Source organism: Camelus ferus, chromosome 20 (genome assembly GCF_009834535.1).
Source record: "Camelus ferus isolate YT-003-E chromosome 20, BCGSAC_Cfer_1.0, whole genome shotgun sequence".
NCBI lineage: Eukaryota > Metazoa > Chordata > Mammalia > Artiodactyla > Camelidae > Camelus > Camelus ferus.
The window spans coordinates 26,192,147-26,212,821 of NC_045715.1; the positions used below are offsets into that span (position 1 = coordinate 26,192,147).

The 20,675-nt window shown below is 43.1% G+C and overlaps 1 protein-coding gene and 1 long non-coding RNA gene across 6 annotated transcripts in view; one reads left to right on the plus strand and one right to left on the minus strand.

Moving 5' to 3' along the window:
* Nucleotides 1–3,892: 3,892 nt before the first annotated feature.
* SAYSD1 (SAYSVFN motif domain containing 1) lies at nucleotides 3,893–10,138 on the minus strand. The gene is made up of 2 exons (XM_006190620.3): nucleotides 9,844–10,138; nucleotides 3,893–4,627 (listed from the first exon to the last, which is right to left on the minus strand). The coding sequence occupies exons 1-2, from the start codon at nucleotides 10,042–10,044 to the stop codon at nucleotides 4,283–4,285; spliced, it is 546 nt and encodes a 181-aa protein (XP_006190682.1). The 5' UTR covers nucleotides 10,045–10,138; the 3' UTR covers nucleotides 3,893–4,282.
* Nucleotides 9,817–20,675, plus strand: part of LOC106730378 — a 55,673-nt gene continuing 44,814 nt past the window's right edge. For 4 of the 5 annotated variants that reach the window (XR_001366837.2, XR_004313563.1, XR_004313564.1 and 1 more), the window contains exon 1: nucleotides 9,817–9,955. This is a non-coding gene — a long non-coding RNA (uncharacterized LOC106730378). Of the gene's footprint in view, nucleotides 9,956–17,872; nucleotides 17,894–20,675 lie in introns of those variants that run through there. The other variant, XR_004313561.1, reaches the window with a different exon arrangement.

Below are 20,675 nucleotides of genomic sequence, written 5' to 3' on the forward strand. Positions count from 1 at the left end.
CATGCTGTCATGTGTGGACTTGAGAAAGAACAAACAGGACGGTGGGAGGGAGACTTTCTCAGTGTATATCCTATGGACATCTTGAACTCTAGAATATATGCATCAACTATAAAAATAAAGGGGGAAGGGTATAGCTCAAGTGGTAGAGCACATGCTCAGCATGCAGTGAGGTCCTGGGTTTAATCCCCAGTAAATCTTCCAAGTGGAAATCAATGAGGAAACCTAATTACCTCACCCTCAAAAAACTATAAAAATAAAATACTTTATTCTTTCTTACATTCCCAAAATGTTCTAAAATGAGCATGTGCTTCTTTTTGTAATAATTGTTCTTAAGACTTCAAAAAATAAAGCATCTTTAATTATTATACAGTCTTTGGAGTTAATTCCTAATTGTTTAAAAGCTATATGTGTGAAAAAAAAAAAGCCGTATGTGTGTTTTTCTCTAGCTTTGCTTTCCAATAAACAGTTTGAAAAACAGCAACCTTGTTGCCTCCTTTAAAAATACACACCCATCTGTCTTTGCTTGTTTCTAATAATCACTAAGTTTTCTTCCTATTTTAACATTTATGATTTATATCATTGGTTCTTGATCTTTAGTGAGCTGGAGTTTACCCCGGGGAGGTTATTAAAATGCAAATTCTCATGGTCCTGCCCACAGACATTCTGAGTCATGAGTCTGGGTGGAATCTGCATTTTAATATTATCTCAGGAGATTCCAATGCAGGTAGTCCTAGACCACACCTTTTAAAATATTAATTCATGGCATGAAGAAACAGTGCTTTTCATAGGAAAGTGACAATTCTACATAGCGTAACAGTCAGATTTGAAAATGGTCTCTCCTGATGACTCTTCCCCCAATACACACACACACACATACACACACGCTACTTATACATTTACAGGCCTCTGTATTTTGCTATATGTCTTATAGTCTGGTTCTTTGTGCACTCACCTTGTCTTCTCTCTAGCTTTCTGAGAGTGAGGTCCAAGTCTTTATCCAGCCCAGTGCCCCAATGTTGTGAAATAAAAGTATGTGTGACAGAAACCAAAGCATACAGTTCAAATTTTACTTTCTTTGGCTTAGGGATCAAATTTCTCTGCCAGCTGTGTAAGTTCCTAGTCTTTTTCCCCCTACGGGGCTCAGAGCTAACCCCTCGACAGCAGGACTGCCTGCTAAGTCTAGAGAGGGACTGTTTTATTTTAAAATATGTGTATAAATCACTCTTGTAGTTTTCTGTGCCTTTCCCAGGACCTCTGATGAGCCCTTTCCTCTCTAAATCTTAAAGTGAAAAGAATGCCTGAAAAAGCGGCACAAGTGGTTCAGATAAACATCCTAGTGGCTTTTCCACATTACATTAACTGTGATGTGAAGGGACCCAGGATTTATAGTGGCAGCTCTATGCTACCCCCTGGTGGCAAGATGCTCCGTGGCATCCCAGCCCACCAACTGGACATTCACCACTGTCCAGACCTTGTGCCCTCAGAATGGGTCAGGACTCGTGTGAAAGTGACTGTCCCAGAGGTACAGTTCGGATGATTTAGCCCAAATAACAGAGAAGACTAAGAGGACTGACTAATGGTTTACCAGTCTGGACGATGCTCTGTGTCCACTGAGATTAGAATAAGAAGAAATACCCTGGGGTGGCTCAAGTTCTTTCGTAAAGGACTTCCTAAGATGTGCCTGAATCTTGTACCTGGATTATTCTTCTTTCTGGACCACTAGGAAAAAAATTTTAGTCAGGAATAAATGCAGCCCAGCCCAAGGCAGGGGGATACATCTGATGGCATTCTGGGGTCTCTTCCAGCCCTGCAAGTAGAGGCTCCTTTAACAGTCCCTGTGAATAGGCAAGATGCGATAATGTGAATAAAAGCAAAGACCAAATTGCTTGTAAGACTCGGACAAAAACGACCTCATCCTTGCACACAGCTATCACAGGGTCTGAACACATCCCTGGGATTTCAAGTTCCCTGATGACAGAAGCAGCCTTTAATGGAAGCTGCTTGCTGGGCTAATGGTCAGGCCCTGAGTGGAAATTCTGAGATCAATAGGCCTTTCTAAATTCAGGAAATCAAGACTGCGCCTAGAGCTTAATGGCTAATAAGAACAGCAAATACATACCATCCTTTCCTGTCTTCCCTGCTAGGCATTTAATTGGCTCACGTCCCACTTTTCCTAGAAGTTAATGCTGTCATCACCTGCAAGCTTTGGGAAGACGGGAGCAAGGGAAAGTGGCAAAATGCTCACAGCAAATCCCACAAAAGGTGGGTTTAAGGCACTCCAGGCTCCATGTCATTATAAACGGCTATATTTTCAAACAATGCTAGTGAGGTCCACTCTAAAGTTAAGTCTCTTCCATGCTTAAGAGAAGTCTCTACTTTGCTGGGATTGCTAACTGGACCAAATATTCCTAATTCAGAGTCACAGGTAATTTGTTTTAGGTAAAAGCTTGAATTATACATTTTTAAAATGCTAATGAATTCTTTCCTAAAACAATGCTCACTTATTGCCCGGGGCAATGCAGTGAATCTTTGATCAGGGAGGGATATTTCTTCTTTGTATTTGGCTTTTGTGAAATGGAAAAGACCAAGTAAAATAACAAGGAGATGAAGAAGGCCTTAAGAAAATAAATCAGGAAACAAAATCATGTATCTTAAATACAATCGAAACCTGCAAGTTTAGTAGGGATTCTTCTGTTTCCCGTACTTTCCACCAGTCCAGCTCAGACAGGACTCATGGAAAAGACTTCCTTATGAACTAAAGGGAACTTCTGCTCAATGGATGACTCTCAGGGACAGCAAACTCCCAATCAGCAAAGGGCTGGAGAGAGGAGCAAAGCAAGTCAGAAGAACTTTCAACAAGGGCCACAAAGCATGACTCATGAGCACATCCCCTCTGTGCTCCTCCAACAACTAAAACTTCTCTCACTCTATTGCTGGCACTGCTTGTTTTATTCTGTCCACCACCCCATTCCCAGTTACATTATATGCTCTGAGAACTGGGAAAATGCCTACTTTTTTCATCATCATATCTCAAGTACCTAGTAGAGTGTTGACATTCAAGGAATGAAAGTTAAATTTAAATTAAGATTTTTGTAAGTAAATCATGCAAGAATGGAAAAAGAATTAACAATAGATCTCCATTGTTTAGTCCTGTCTCATAAATATTAAAGTTACTTTCACCATGTAAGAATTAATAACTGAATTCTGAAGTTGAAAAACTACTGAAGAATCATTCATGTCTTAGAATCTGAAGTTTGGAGAAAACTATTGCTTTAAAAACTAAAAAACTCTTACTAATCAGTTTGATTTGTAAAAAAATAAAAGTATTTAATGGCTTGCTTTGCCCAATTTTAATGAGCCCACACTCTAACTTTGTGCTGGAAGAGCAAGGAACACAAAGTGTGGCCGATTACCACTGTTTACATAATTTCTCCCCAGAGGCCCCTGGTCAAAGGCACTGCTTACCCTAAAGCCATCAGAACATAAGAAATAACCCAAGCAGCCAGTAAGTAAGTCTAGCATTCCACCTCCAGAACACTTTTATACGTACTGAAGAATTTTTTCTTGATGAATTCATCATTAATAACCATTTATCAAATCTACCAATATTGACTTTGTGTAATCTTCTCCCTGCACCTGGAACTTAGAACTTTGTCTTCTCTTATCTGCCCTCACTGAGTGGAGGCAGGATAACCGAGGTGTGTGGGATATGGTGATGGGCAATGGGGATCTGTTTCTGAGAAGCAGATGTTTCCACAACCATTAAAAGCAAGACATAAGGCAGGAAAACACACACACACACACACACACACACACACACACACACACCCCAAATTACCACCAAAAATTTGCAACTTACACTTTCCTGGAAAAAAATGCTATAAATATGATATGAAAATACTTACAGAGAACATTTAATGTGTAGTCCTGATACACCAAGCCATTACTTCAAAGAGGTGGATATTTTAAACAGTTATCTCCCCAACATACTTCTAGTGCTCTGAAAGTCACCTCTATCAAATAAAGAGAGACAGGTCTCCCTTCTTGAGTATGTAAATTTTTATAAACTGCATTAGACCCACTGTGAGTATCTTTCCGGGAGTTTCACCAAAAGCGAAAAGAAGTTCTGATATAAAACTGCAGCAGGAGACCAGGGAAAGAATGGAGAATTGCGGGGTCCTTAGTTTGTCCTTAGTCTTGGGAACCTGAAATCAAACCTACAAGTCCACGCCCCGCGGAGGGAAGAGGGCCCTGGGAGGCTAGCTGACAGCACGGCTGGGTCCTATCTTCCAACCAGGGGTCTGAACTGCAGCTCGCGCTCCAGCTGCTCTGCAGTCAGGGTGCCCTGGATGGCCTCGCAGCCTGGGTTGAACACCGAGTAGGCGCTCTTCTCCCCCTCCGTCTTCTCCTCGGGGCCTCGTGTCCCCACATACATCCAGTAGAACAGGGACAGGACAAAATAGGCCAGGCCAAATTCCAATTCCACAAACAGTCCCAGCAGGACCAACCAGAGGAGCACCTTCAGGAAGGTGATGTTAGTCAGGAAAGACTGGTCCCGCGGGGGCGGCGGAGGCGCGACTGCATTCCGCCGTGGCTGGGATGCTCGGCTCCCAGGCTCAGCAGCTCCCTAGGACACACAAACAAACCAAGGTGAGAATCAAGATAATGGGGCCAGACAGGCAAAACCGATCTGTAGAGGCAGCTGTCCTAGCTCGGGAAGGCTTCCAGCTTGTGGGTTTCTATTTTCTTGCCCCACTCTCTAAAACAACTGTCTCCAAGGAGCTCGTGTGCTCTGACTGATTCAAAACTGATCAGCACTTGTTAAGATGTGATCCGAAGAAAACCTTACAGCGTTCAGATGGATTCCCTCCCATCTGAGGGAGACATTTCCTCAGATTAGTCTGCTGCTAACAGGAGCTAATATGAGCTCTATAAGGAAACTCCCGGGTAATTGACAATGCAGTCGATGGGGATCCGGTATACAGAATCCATGTTTGTTGATTTGATTAGATGAGCTAAATTTTTGTGAGTGACATGATTCTAAAATGAGGGCTATACCAGAAACAGGAAACAAAACCCTCTTCCACATATTGACAAAAAAAAAAAATCACTGTTACAGCCACAACATTTCCATCCCCTGTGACCATCCTACACACCCCCCAGACCAAGGCAGGGTCTCCTAACTGGACTCCCCACCTCCTAACTCTTTCCTCTCCAAACCATCCTACCTAGAGTTGCTAAGTGGATCTCCTAAAACACCCATCAACCTCTTGCTCATAAACCTTAGGCAAATTTTTATTGCCTGCTAGTTAAATTTTAAACTCCTTGGGCTGGAATCCAAGGCCTTGCTTTCACTCAGCAGACAGAAATGCCGGAACACAGGCCCCTGCTCTGGGTGCTAATGGGAGACACAGGTATTCAGGGAGCTTTAGGGAGCTTCATCTCCAGTCCAGTTATTTTCCAAACTTTTTTGGGTATGACCCAATAAGAAATACATTTTATACTGCAACCCAGCATATATATGTATATAAAAATATATACACAAACACACATATAAATAAAAGGAAAAAAACTTTCACAAATCAACAAATACCTTCATTACATATGAAGTTCTACTTTTCTATTCTATTTTTTAAATTTAGTTTTAACAGAGGACTAGATCCTCTAAATTGACATCACCACCCACTAGTGAGTCATGACTTGCAGTTTTTAAAACAGTAGTCTAAAAAGTTTCCTGTACAACATGATCCCATAATCAATTGCTCTATAAGTGAACCCTCTGCCCCAGTTCAACTGGTCTTACTGCCAGAGACACTGCCCCTCTGTGGCCCGGAATACCTCTGCTTCCTCACCATTCCTCAGCTCCTGGCCTCCTCCAAGCAAGCACGCTGGGCGAACCATGCATGCCTGACTTCCTGGGCCATCATGGAGGGGGCCTCCCTCTGCCTCCCAGAGCTCTAACCAGCTCTTTTTCTCATGGAGCACCAAACTGTTTGTCACTCAAGGGTGTCTCTTTTCATATAGGTCACACAGTTTCCCTAGGTTGTTACCACGAGGCCACGTGCTGCCACTGAGTATCTTTTGGTGTCTCCAGAGCCAAATACAGCACCCCACACACAGGTTCTCAGTTCACAGCAGAACTTCTAGTTCATTTATTCAGTTATATCCCTTATTCTTTACATGGCAACTTAAAAGGGACCACAAATATTATTTAGTCTCGATAAAAAATACAGGTCATCTGATTTCTGTTGCTTCAGAAATTCTATATTGTATAGAAACTATATTGTCAGAAACTATATATTTTTTGGCACCAACATTGTAATGATTATCTTTTAAATTAGATTGGAAAGGCCCTTAACATATCATCAGCAACAACCCCCACCACATACACACGCACATTTATTAAATAAATGTCCCTTTCAGATTTGACTAGTGTGCACAATAGGGAAATCACTAAAGGTCTTAGCAGGGAACTAATATAATCCGATTAATATTTCAGACTACTCTGGTTGCCAGGCAGAGAATGTGCTGCAAGAGTAGAAGCAGGGAAATTGTTAGTAGCTCATGCAGGAGGCCCAACAAGAAAGCACGCAGAGATTAGGCTGGTGACACAGAAGTCAGAGAGAAATGATGGATTGATGGCTACAGAATACATTTTGAAAGTGTATGACTTGAAATTCACAGTAAGCTGAATTTACTTTATTATTGAGGGAGTATAACAAGAATAATGACTATGCCACCATTTACTGAGTGCCTTCAAGATGCCTGATCTCCTATAATCCAGAAGGCAGGCATTATTATTCCCAATTTACTGATAAAGAAATGCTAAGATGTTAAGTAACTCCCCTAAAGTCACACAGCTAGTCATGAGCAGAAATGAAGCTGGTCTAGGATCCTAGGATGGTCTCCCTCCAAAGCCCTTTACTTAATTAGGGACCTTTAAGGGGGATGATAAGGGGAAGGGTTAGATGGGGTAGGGTGGGGGTGTTATCCAAACTGGCAAAGGGAACAAACAAGGGAGAGGTGGCACAGGGAAATCCCTCTGCCTCGTTTGGCATTTGTTTTAATACCAGTGTACCTGCTGCTGTAAAAGTTGTGTGTGGAAGCATTTGTGGTCATCACAGCACATATGGCGCATTTTAGGGAAGGTACTTCATGCCTCAAATACCAAGCTGCTCCCCACCTCAGGGCCTTTGCACTTGTGGTTCCCTCTGAGAGGAAAGCCCCGTCCCCTCTTCTACAAACCTCAGCAGAAACATCACCACGTGTGCTCTTGGCCTTGTCTCCAGGTATCTGCAAGAGTGGTTCCTTCTCATGAAAATGGTGAGATCACCTTCTCACTGAGGTCCTCCCTGCCCAACCAATTTAAAGTAGCACTCTACACCCTCACCTCCAATTCACTATCACAGCACCCTGGGTTTCTTTCCCCTTCTATAGCATTCTTCATTCTGTTTTTTCCTTTATGGCATGCCATCCCCAGGCTCCCCAGCTCAGAGGCCAGCTCTTTGAGAGAGGGGCTTCATCTTTACAACACTGGCTCCCAGGATAAAGGACAGTAGCTGGGACATAGTAAGCACATGCTAGGATTTTACTGAATGAATGAATAATGGTGAGGAAAAGGGAGAAATGAAAAGATGACTCCTGGATTTGAGGAGGTGATGCAAAGGCTGCGCTTGGGCAGGTGACGCCAAAGAAGGAGAGCATTTGAGCAGTGGGCCCACCTGAGCCAAGGCTTGGAGGGGAGGCACTGCAGGGTGAGTGTGGGCAATGGACCTTGAGGCTAGACAATAGCACTGGGGGCTGGCATGGGATATGTCTGAGGAGGGAGATGGGGGTTTCAGCAGGATTTAAATACATATATATATATTTAAATATATATATACACACATAGGTATTTTTGTCCTAATGTGGCAGAATCACGTCAGACTGAACTATTTTATTTGGAGAGACTGCTTCTCCCCAGGCTAAATTCGAGAGTGAGGGAAGGAGGAGGTGGATGCTTCCTTATCAATAGCTAGCAAAAAGAAGCAATTACAAATAGAAGGCTAAAGAAATCTCTGACAAAACACTGTGAGCCGCCAATATTATTAGGTAGAGATAGGCGGTAGATTAGAGAAAAAAATTTAATGAGAATTTCACACCAGAGCAAACCCAGGAATGATAACCGAGTCAATGAAAATGAGCTTAACACAGAGTCCCTTATGAAAAACAGAGTAATTAATAAGCACTGGAGGTCCAGAACTTCCTCTCATGCTTTTGTCAAGCCATCAGCTTTTGGGTTTTTAATAATGGAAACTTTCTCAAAGTTCAGTTTCATTGGGTCCAATTCAATGATCTCATATACCTTTGGAAATGAGACATACAGTTAAAATCTCATTGTGTGGGTTAGATGCTATTTTTAACTGTGGGGAGGAAAAAGGTAGAGGAAATGGATTCTAAAATCCTAAGCAATTGTGCTCAGTGAATTTTAATTAACGATAAAGTCATCCTGGGACAAACTGCATGCAAGGAAATGGATTGTTTGAACTCTGCTGCACTCTCTTTCTATGTGTCATGGAGAATAATATCTAATCCAAACTGAGTAACAGTAAGTTCTCCTTGATTAAAAAAGAAAAAAAAATCGGGGAGGGGAAGGGTATAGCTCAGTGGTAGAGTGTAGCTTAGCATATATGAGGTCCTGGGTTCAATCCCAGTACCTCCATTAAAATAAGTAAATAAATCTAATTACTACCCCCCCAAACAAAAACAATACCAACCAACCAACCAACCAACCAACAAATAAATAAATAAATAAATAAATAAATAAATAAAAAAAATTTCCTTAAAAACAGATGTGGCAGGCGAAATGATAAATGAACTTAAGAGGAATGTTCTTAAGAGGAGTAAGGTGCACTTCTGCTCCAGCACATTTAATTTTCAAAAGGAATTTTTGGCTCTTCTTGCATTTAGGAGGTACAAAGGCCTTGTCACAGATTGCCTTACAGATTTCCCCTTGATGATTTGTCCTGTATTCCCACAGAGATACTCCAATTTCACATGCAACTCACCTTGCCACTTTACTCATGAGCAAAAGCAATGAAGATACAAAGAGATGTGAATAAGAGATTATCGAAAAGCTATCATGCTAATCTACATACTGTTTTTGCCTTGAACATTCATTGTTGAACTTGAACAGACTTCTCCAGTTTAATAGCGATGCACAAGTACATGCCACCACTGGCAGTTCGTTACCACACTTCCGCGAGTTTTGTATTCAAATACCATTTTTATACAATCGCGCAGGCTATTTGGGTGACTAGATGCAATGTGGCCCAGGTGCGAAATCAAAAGACGCCTTAATTACTGCCACGTTTTATCAGTACACAATTAGACCTTTTACCCGCCATTAGCAGAGGCTTGTGGCTCAACACGGTTGTGGAGAGATTTCCCAAAGCCACGGAGAGGCACAACGATAACTCAACTCTCTGTGAATAACTCAAGAGCAGAGGAGCTTTCTTCCAGGACCCCAGACCCTCGCTTCCCGCCTGGAATCAGGAGCTGCGTGGGTCGCGGGCTGGAAAGAAAACGTCAAAGCCACTTATCAGAGCCCAGACTTGCGGCAGGAGACGCGAGGCCCCGCCCCAGAGCTGAAGGACGGTGCCAACAGCCCCGCCCCGCCAGCGAAGACCGGGCCGGGAACCAGCGGAGGGGGCGCGGCCTGCGGGCCGGGCCGCTCCCCCAAGGGGGCGGGGCCTGTAGGCCACCACCTGCTGGCGGGGGCGGGGCCTCGGCCGGAGTTACGTGAGAGGCCACGTCGGCGGCCCTGAAGCAAGTTTCTCGGAGGCGAGACCTCCCTCTTCTCACCTGAGTAAAGCTGGGCTGGGCCTGGCCACTCGCAGGTATCCATACCAGGAACCGTTTTAGCCAGCCTGGGGCTGCTTTTGGAGTCGCAGCTGCTTCCGCCTTCTCTCCCGAGGTTGGTGCTCTCTGGCTCGAAGTGCTAGGTTCGGCTGCCAGCCCCGCTCGTTTCCGGGACGCCCGGAACTCAGCTAACCGCTGCTCCATGGCACGCGCCGGGGAGGGCGCGCTCGCCCAAGGGGCGTCGGTACCCGGTTTGCCCGGCGCCAGGCTGCAGTGCGCCTGCGTAGCGGCCCCTTTCTGCTGCGCGTGCGCACTGAGGGCCCGGGGCCCGTCGTGCGCTGTTTGTGAAGTTCCGTAGGCTGTGTGTACAGCGAGTTGTCCCCTACAAACGTATGGACGCTGTGTCCACCTCCTCAAGCTACGTGGTTAAGAATCTAAAGCATAAAGGTTGTCTCATTGTTCCCCCTCTCGGCCCAGGCTCCTCTGAGGGAAGCTCTGCCGTGATCCAGACCTTGAAGAAGGCCCATGATCTGTGGGAGGTTCTGGCGTCAAAAGGAAGGCAGGATACAGCTTACCCTTTTCCTTTTAACGGTGCGCCAGTCTTTGCCCTTTGGAGGGTGGCATTCTAACGGATAACATGGCAGGCAGGCTGTGCAGACCTCTCATTGCTCTGCCACATTGGAAACTACCTGTTGATGTGTCTAGATAGGCCAGAAACTTAAGACAAAACTTTTATTGGGGTGCAACTTAAAATATACGTATCTTAAGTGTTTGGCTCAATAGGTTTATATTTATGCGTACACCTACATAACTACTACCCAGATAACGTTTCTAGTACGCTGGGGGCTCCCTTGTGCTCTCTTCCAGTCACACTCACCCAAAGGTCATAATTCAGGTCAGGGACTGTAAGATTTTAAAACTCTAAGCATCTAGCTAAATGCCACTCACATAATTGAGATGCAACTATTTCTTGGATCTTGCTGAGTTTGAGTCAAGAAACTAGATGAACTAGAATGGAGTCTTTCATTCATTTAGCAAATATTTATCAAGAGCCTGCTATGTGTCATGTATGGTACCAGGGACACTGGGGTGAAAAAAACCCCTTGTTTCGTAGCACTTAACATTCTAGATTGGAAAGAGAAATGCATAATTACATGTTTATATTTAATGTAATGCCGGGTACTGATCAGTGCTATGAAGAAAAGTAAAATAAGGAATAGGGTTGGTGGGGCTATTTACAGCTAAAAACCAGGGAAGACTTCTCTGACACGTTGTCATTTGAGCAGAGGCCTAAATGTAAATGAAATGACCGGTGGAGGCAAGTAGATATCTGGAGAAGAGTGTTTCCATCATAGGAAACAGCAAGTGCCTTTATACTCTGTTCTGTGTGTGATAGTTAGCAACTGGAGGATTTTAGGTAGGAGATGACATGATATGACATATCTTTAAAGGATCACACTGACTGCTGGAGGTGGGGCCCTACAGGAGAAGCCCGAGACCAGGGGCCCTTAAACAGGTAGAGAAGAGTGGGATGAGGATGAGAGGAGAAAAAGGAGAATATCTAATGCCAAGTGCTAATGGCATGTATGGCTCCATCTTGCTTTGGTGACCTTATTTTCCCTTTGCTTTGTTTTCTGATTTAGTATCAATTTATTTTTGTCTCAGTGCTTTGTAAACCTCTTCAAATTCTTTTTTGAAGAGGTTGAAAAAATGGGATAAAGTAAAGATGAATGAGATGATCGTGAAGAATACATCCTGCCAAACTAGCTTCATTTCCTTTTTGGATAAGAGTATCAGACTAGTACATAAGAAGTATTCCAAAGTGTACTTATTGTGTGAATTTAAGTTTTATTATGAAATATTTGTGGGGGAAGGGTATAGCTCAGTGGTAGAGTATGTGCTTAGCATGCACGAGGACCTGGGTTCAATCCCCAGTACCTTCATTAAAATAAATAAATACCCCCCAACTCCCCCCCAAACTTTAAAAATATGTTGCACATACCAAGTTTCATATATATATACACACACACATAATAAACATTTATGTAATGTGTATGTATATATCATAATCTGTAAATTTTAAGTAATAAAATACCCATGTGCCCTGTGATATATTAAGTATTTGGCCTGAATTCTTCACTCCTAGTATCCATGCCATGGAGAGTGTGCTTTCCCATTCTTTGACTTTGAACTCAATCATGCAAGTTGTTTTTGCCAAATGGCTGATGGCAGACATTATACAAGTAGTGGAGCTTGAAGTGTGTTTGTCCTATTGAGTGTGCCCTCTTAGTACTCTGCACTGCCATGAGGTGAACTTGCAACAGCTAGACAGCTGGTCCAAGAATAATGAGAGTTTTGTGGATATGGTCGCCCAGCTGATCCACTAACCAGCTGAGCCCAGCCTAAAATAGCTGCCCCTGGCTTACCCAAGATGTATGAAAAAAGAGTGCTATTTTATATCACAGAAATTTTGTGGGTTTTGTTACTCAGAAAAAGCTACTCAAAAAAGAAAAAAAAAAAAAAAAGACATTCCTCTGTGTGCCTGTGGTCCATCCCTGACTCCTTCCCACCTCTTCAGTCTATTAATGTAGTGAGTTTTATTAATAGACTTTCTGTTAAACCATCCTACATTCCTGGAATAAACAAAACTCAGCCACTTTATAAAATATAGAATTCAAAGCTAGATCCAATTTGGTAATTTTTAAGGAATTTTGTATCTATGTTCATTAATGAGATTTTCCTGTAATTTTTTTCATGTACTGTTCTTGAAAGGTTTTGGTTTTAGGATTATACTAGCTTTATGAAATAAGCTGAAGTCTCCATCTCACCCTCACCCCCTGCATTTCCTAGAACAGTTTGAATAAAATAGGAATTAACTGATTCTTGAATATTTGATAAGAATTAGTAGTAAAACCATCTAGACCTGGTGTTTTCTTAGATCTGATAAATAAATGTAAGCTACAATTAAGTGGATTCATAGCTGGTCAACCCAGCCTTATCCAAAAAGTGTTAAGAAATGGATCAACATCAGTGTGTCCTATTTGATTTTTTAGGAGTGGCATGGATGAAAATATAAAAGACAATTTATCATATTTCAGGTGACAAAAATTTGATAGAAAGATCTACAATTACATCTTTATGGTAAAAAAATAAACTGAAACGAATTTGATTCAGTTTATCATAATTAAAGAGTTGTGGCAATGCTCAGCAGGAACTCTGCCTCCTAGATTTGCATGTATGTTTTTACATCTTTGTTTTTATTTCCTAATCATTGGTTTGAGAGCAGTTTGTCTCAGTAGTACTTGGAGCTTTTCCCTGACCCCAGACTCGGAAGGAGGGTCGTATGTGGCGGGTGCTTCGGCTGCTGTAGTCAATCCCATTGTCAGAGCAAGAGGCCCCCCACCATGCTGTCATGCTCTCTTTGGTCCTATTCCTGCAGGTGCCACATGTCATGTTCTGAGCACTGTGCTGTGTATGACAAGCCCTAGGAATATCCAGAGGAGAGTGACCTGGATAATGGTGTTTCTAGAGCAGGGTTTCTCGGCCTTGGTACTTTAGACATTTAGGGCCAGATAATTCTTTGTTGTTGGGGCAGTCCTGTGTCTTCTAGGATTCTTAGCAACATCCCTGGCCACAACCCATACTTGCCAGTAGCACCCCCTGGTGGTTATAACTGCTAAAAATGTCTCCAGACAGTGCCAACTGTCCCCTCTGGAGGAAAATTTGTCCCCGGTTGAGAATGACTAGTCTAAAGACCATATTTTAGTAAGAATGGGAAAGGCAGTGGATGATTTGGGCTGGAGAAGAACAGTCATAGTGAAAACATAGCCTTTGGTTAGTTGTAGAAACTATTAAAAGAGCTATTGCAAATGGGGGAGGAGAATCATTTTGTGGGGCTTCAAAAGGCAGAACTAAGGCCAACAGTTGGAAATTACAAGGTGACATGTGGAATCTTTGAAAAAGAATTTCTCAGCAACTCAGTTATTCCAGAAATAGCGAGTTACTTGAAATAATTTGGGTGCCGTGAGTTCCCTGACACTAGCAGCATTCAAGTAGAGGCTAACTGCTTGTCAGGAATGTTGTGGAGGGGGTTCTGAACTGAAGAGGGATTTGGTTAATGTAGATGATTGCGAAGTCTCTTCCAACTGGAGAACTTTATGTTTTAATCCAAGCAGAGCAAACTGGGAGGAGAAAGTGGAAGCCTTTAGGGTGTCAGGCCAGAAGGTGTCACATAAGGTGTTGGTGCTGCTGTCCGGATCCGCTCAGATCTCACTGTTGCTGTACGTCTGATGGCTTGTTTATACAAGCCCCTGGAGACCTTCTCTGGCTGCAAGACTGTGTTTAGCTAGTGCATGAGGCAGACTAGCAGTGGTGGGGCATTAACTTTGAACCAGTTTTGGATGGGAGTTGGTGGATAAATCCCCCAGCTCCCACACTCCTCATCAGGATGACTCTGAGGTATGTTCCACAGAGTCTCCAAGGGGTCTTCAGGAGGAATGAGCCTCAGTTGCTTGCAGCAGTACCTACTCATTAGAGCATCCTGTGTCACCTTGCTTCCATTTCCTGTCTCACTTCCCTGCTCCACCATCCATGATCCCTGGAATCACTTCCCTAGTAAACTTCTCCCATTCAAATCATTATCAGGTTCTTCCTCGAAGAGAATCTAAGGTAAGACCTACGAAAGACCTAAGCAGGCTCTGTGGATTTGGTTGCAGAAAGGGGAGTAAATGAGAGACCTTTGTCCTGAAGTTTGAAGCAAGTGAAACAGCTTTAGACTGGCACAGACCAAGGAGAATGATGTTTGAAGATGGGAATATAGAAGTTAAGAAAAGAAGAAGGCTTGGGGAGGGCCACAGTGTTTCCACAGAAGCAGCCTGATCAGGACAGCTCCCAGGGGGTGGGGAGGGTGATCTGGACCACTCTTCCTGTTGAGCTCTGTAGAGGACAGAATCAGAACAACTGATCCAGTCATTCCATGAGTCTGTCCTCCAAGGACTTTAGGGACCATTCAATCAGTAAATGTTGACTGAACACCTGCTATAAGCCAGGCCCTGTGCCAGGCTTTGATGATGCAGAGAGGAGTAAAATACAATCCCAGCCCTTGGAATTTAAGGTCTAGCTGGGGAGACAGACTCATTAATAGACAGTTACACATGGAAATCTGAGGGAGCAGAGGAGGGTCACTAACTCAGATTGGGGTATAGTATGACTTCTTTGGATTAAATATGGGGAAACTGAGGCCAGAGAAGAAAAGCTGATAAGGTTGTATAATTCCTGGACATTGCTGTGGACAATAAATGTTTCTGGTGATAGTCCATTTTTTTTATAGCACTATCTTTTGTATTTGCATTGGAAAGTGTTGCCACATGACTCCCTTGCCCCTACCTGCTCTTGGCTTGATGATCACAACTTGCTTTTACCTGACAGCTACTGGTGGTTTGAGTTTTGCTTTTTTGTGCCCTCCCAACCCCCACCCAACTATAGGGATCTTGTGTTTTGGAAGTGTCTACTGTTTTTCCTAGTCAGTCCTTCCTGGTCCCATTATCTGAAAGCTTCCTCATTACCCTCTTCTGCTTCTCCTTAATGCCTTTCAGCTTCCAAAATCTGTTATGACAGTTACCCACCCACCTGATGTGCCTCACATTGTTTTGTTTTGAGTTCTTTTGTGCTTAGCACTGATGCTCAGAGAAATGCCTCCTGCACCTTGCAGGGCAGATAATCAGACAAAGCCCACAGAATGACAGCGGAAGATAATCAGTATGTAAATCCCATCCCAAAACTCTCCTTAATTTTTTTCTGAAAGTATTTGGAGAAGAATCTCTTTGCAAGTTGAGAATGGGCACGAAGAAGGCAATAGGTTGTGTGTTTCAGAGGAGCTTGCTCCTGTGTGGTTATGTGTGGAAGGAAAGTTGGAAGGAAGGCAAGCTTTTGCCCTTTAAAGTCCTTTTAAGAAATGGACCGTTTGGTTAAAATATGCACATGCACCCAGAGTGGTATATTTCCTGATTCTTGACAGGTGCTCAGCCTCTTCCCTGGAAACTCCTGCTTCAGCCCTCGCATTTCTCTCCAGCCATTGATCTTCTAGAGTGCCTGAACACCAAAGTTTGGGGCCCAAATGGACTCATCTTTCATTCTAACAGCATTAGGTGCTGCCAAGGCTCAGAGGTGCCTCTTCTGCATGACTTAGCAGCAGGAACACAGCCAGGGCCCCTAACTCTGCTAGGTTGTCGCCTGCTCAGCTGTTAGTCATTCCAGTGCTCTGCACGCTGGGGGGCCATTATTGCTTCTGTAGTAAGATGGACGTGATAGAGGGGGAGTGAGGCTATTCCGACTCAATATCTGGCCTCCTTCTAACTTGTGTGTTGCTTTTCTAGACTTGTATCCTATGGAAAGGAGACTTTCTATCTTAGTTCTCTCTTTAAAAAAAATTTTTTTTAACGTTGAGAACCGGTTGACTAATTCACTGTCAACAGTAAATACTTGTTGGATTCCAAAAATGGTTGACCTTTGTGGAATGATTAATGTGTGCCAGGCACTATGCTACACCCTGAAAATCATTATGTACTTTAATTTTCTCAACAACCCTTCAGGAAGGCATTTGGACAGAGATTAAGAATTCAGTGTCACACCACTAGCAGGACCAGGATTTGAACCTGAGTCTGACTCCAGAGCCCAGGAATCCACTTATTCTGCAGACCACTTTCAGGGTTCTATGAATACAAACAGGTGTAAGTTGTGATACCTGGCCTCCAAAAAACTTACAAACTCATAGGGAAGATGAAACGCTAAATAATGCCAGATACTATCTGCTAAGTGTCTTATCTGTGGGACAGATAGGTAGGAACTGACCAGGAAGAGGAAAAGACCCTTGAGGACAGGGGTGCTCCAGAAGTCTCCATTGAGGAGCACAGCATTTGACCAGCCTTGAAAGATGGAACGTACTTAGGTAAGCTGAGAGGAGGGTATTGACCAAGATACAAAGGACTTCAAACACATGGGTTCAAGTCCCAGCTCTGACATTTATGCAGTCATAGGAAAGTCCCTCATTCTCTTTATTGATCCGTTTCTTTTACTATAAAGAGAGAGGCTAAGGGAGGTGGTATGGACTCAGGGAGAAAGCAGAAGTTTGGAACCAGAAAAGGCTTCAGAGAAGTAGAGGGAAGGTAGTGATTTGAGGGGAAAGGAATGTTGACAAAGTTCTCTCTTGACTTAAGTGGTGGTTCCATGAGTAATTTCTGTGATAATCCATTGAGCTGTAGAAGTAAATAAAAAACACATAGCTTCTAATTTTTATTTTGCCTTGGGCAAGGCACTTGTCCCTCTGTTTCTTCATCTGTAAATTGGAATAATATCTCACAGGCAGATAACAGGATAAGGTGAGCTGATAGGGAGTGCCTACCAGTACCTGGCTCAGTGTGGATCCTTAGTCAACATGGGCAAATAAGAGTATGAAACCAGCATGGCCCATATTTGGTGGGCAAGCAAAGGCCTGGAGAGAAACAGATGGAGCAAAAGGAGACCTTCTTAACCCAGACAGATTGGAATGCATGTGAAGAATTGGTACTTTGGTAGGTTTTTGCACTAAGGAAGATACTATTCATCAGAGATGGTTGAATTGAAATTGTTTCCATGTCATTCAAAAAAAAAAAAATTGTTCCCTGTCAGAAAAACTGACATGTAAGTTTTCCTCCTAGGTTCTTCCTGATTCCAGTCACTCTCCAGAGCTTATTTACAGCAAAATAAACTCTTTCTCCCATTGCTTTGATAGGCTTTGGTTCAATTTATTCAGCCATTGACCTCACTGTGAGGTTGCTGTGATGCAGTATTGATAGGCCTATCAATTAGCCAGCCTCCCATAGTCTGTTTGTAGGAGCCATCGGGGATTCTAGTCTGTCTCATAAGAAATTCAGCTGCTAGGGACAATGGACTGAGCCCCTCTATAAATCTGGAATCTCCATGAGGAAGCAAATAATAGGGGAAACCATACAGTACTTATCCTTGGCTTTCAGTCTCCTTTCCCACCAGGAGCTGCCAAAGACAGAGAGTTTCCATGGTGAGTGATTCTCTGATTGGAGTTTTCATCGTGTCACCGCATCATCTTCTTTTCCTATGCAAAATCTACTCCCAAGACCCAGCTTCATTACTCCCCACTGCCCATTCAAACCCTACTCTTTAGCTATGCTAAACTACGATTTCCCAAACATCCCATGTCGTTTCCTGCCTCTGTAACTTTGCTCACACTTTTTATCTGGGGCATCCTTTCCTCCCTTCTTCACCTACCTAAGTGCCACTCATCTCACGGACCTGACTGAAGTATCTCCTCTAGGAAGCTTCTTAGGCTTTGCCTCTCAGGTAGGGTTTGGTTCCCTCAGGTATGCTCTCGTAACACCAAGTGCATCCCCTATAGCAACCCATATTATTTTTGTAATGTTCTCCCAGAGATTCTGATGGTGAGCTGCCTTTGGGCACCTTTGCACTTAGGACACCCATCACCAACCCTATATTTACTCTAACTGAAGATTCACCAGCTGAACCCCTTTTTCTTTCATGGCAGAAGCAATGATCTCTCTTTGAACCCATAGCAGGGTGATTCTTGTTTGATGTTCTCTCTGAACTGTAACTCTAGGTTACTGCAAGTTTTGGACTTTGTGCAGGCCTGCTCAGTGACAAACCTGTTCTCTAAAAACTTAAATACAGAGCTGAGTAATTCAAACATTTGATTAACCACAACTCCAACCATTTTACATCTTGTAAAGAGTTTTGAAAAATCACTAGACCTCAAAACTTAAAGTGGACCCCTGATGCAGATATTTTTTCTTACATTTGACAGTCCATATCCCATGATTCCCATCTCACTAATCCCCCGGACCTAGCTATCTGCCTTTAGAAAATTACCTAGACAGAGGCTAAGCCCAGTGATGATAATAGAACCCTTCTTTAGTGCCTTCATGAGTCGTATGTTTTATATACATCATCTCGAGTAAGCCCCCTTGACAAGCTGGGGATATTAGCATTATTAGTTCCAATTTATAGGTAAAGAATCTGAGGCTCAGAAAAGAAGCAGAGCTGTCATTCAAACCTAGATCTACTTGAATCCAAATTCTGAGTTACTGAACTACTCCTCCCCATGGTGTTCATGTGTGGTGGGGGGCAGGGGGGAGGAAGAGGACGAGGAATCGAGGTGGAAAGACAGCTTTTTCTTGTTGGGACCTGCTGCCTGTTACGCTTTTCTGTCCCCACCCACCATCGCGTTCTCATGCCAGTAGCAGCCAACACAGGAACAGCCTTTGATGCTCCAAGACAAACTTCAGCAAAGTAAGTTGAGCTGTTTCTGCAGAAACAAGCTACCCTTCTGCATCATTTCAGAGCCTCAGTGGACCCACAAATATCATTTCCAGCTAATCACATATGCGCCAGACAGTTATGATATACAATAAATGATTAACACATTCAGCTGATTCCCTTGAAGACAATTCACAAAATTTATTGGAAATCACTTTTATTCAAGATGACATGTGTATTCTTCTTTCTATATTTCCTTCCTTTGCTGATTCACTGTGTATTGTGTCTGAATCATTTGGCTTTTATAACTCAACAGAGCTGAATGGAAGAAATGCAGATTACTGCTGGGAAAATGGCAGATTTGCCTCATGAGAAGTATGGTTGGAGCACTCTTTGGGATCAAGAGCTTTCTAAATCTGAGCACTTGAAGAGGGAGATAACCATCCCATTTGGTTCAAAGCTTCCCTTGGAGATTGAGTTCATCTCCCCAAATGCTACTATTTGCTGATGGGAGAAAAATTATACTGGATCCCCTTGGTTTGTAGCAATTAGAGTGAATTCTCCTGGGGCAGACTGAGCCCTCCAGAGCTTTAATTGGTTCTAATGTAGAGTGGCTTAAAATAATTCACTCTTCCACAGGCTAATCTCTCATTTCCCGGAGCAGATTGAATTGTTCAGAAATGAGCCATTGAAAGAACTCTTCTCATTCAGCCCTAGATTTGTGGCACATATTTCTAGAAAAAAAAAAAAAAAGGCTGATGTGGGGATTGGGTGGAATGAAGCTAGCTGGGCCTGTTTTGTGACTCCAAAAATTTTTCTCCAGTCTAAACAGTCTCATCCTTGTCCCCCAAACCTATTGATGAGCCCAGGACAGTGGGCATTAAGAAAACCATTCTGTCCCTTCCCCACTCAGAGTACTGGATGGCTAAAAAATAACATTAAGCCAAGTGCAACTGTGTGGAAAGGGTGCCACAGTACAAGTTCTTGCCCTGGCCCTACAACCAACTAGCTTGGTTTTTTGTCTGTAAAATGAACCAGTTGGACTCACTGCTCTCTGGAGACTCTTAAATTGATTAAAGAAGAGTTTGATTAAATCCATTTCATTATTCTAAAACAGGATTTCCCAACCTCAGCACGAATAACATTTTGGGCCAGATTATTCTTTGTTGTGGGGGCTGTCCTGTGCACCTAGGATGTCAGGAAGTGTCCATGGTCTTTACCAATTATATGCCAGTAGCACCCCACCCTGAGTTGCAACAACAAAAATTATTTCCAGACATTGCAAATATCCTTTGAGCGGCAAAGTTGTTGAGAATCTTCAATAACTCTCTATTATCAAATAGAAAATGCACTAATTTATTACATATGTAATATTTATAGAGTATTTACTAAGACCAAAGCTAACTGAGACACAGCCCCTGTCCTCAAGAAACAGTCTAGTTAGGAGGACAGACAATTATAATCTAGTGTGGCATATGTAACGATCAAGAGAGATTGAGAAGGAAGAAAGCGAGGGGAGAGGGTGTGGTTGAGGTGGGAGGCAGAGGGAGCTC

What these genes read in the sequence shown, in the direction of transcription:
- SAYSD1 (XM_006190620.3), bottom strand. Translation starts at nt 10,044, where the DNA reads ATGGAGCAGCGGTTAGCTGAGTTCCGGGCGTCCCGGAAACGAGCGGGG. An exon ending in CCCAGCCCAGCTTTACTCAG is followed by an intron (nt 4,628 to 9,843) that starts GTGAGAAGAGGG and finishes TGTGTGTCCTAG; the next exon opens with GGAGCTGCTGAGCCTGGGAG.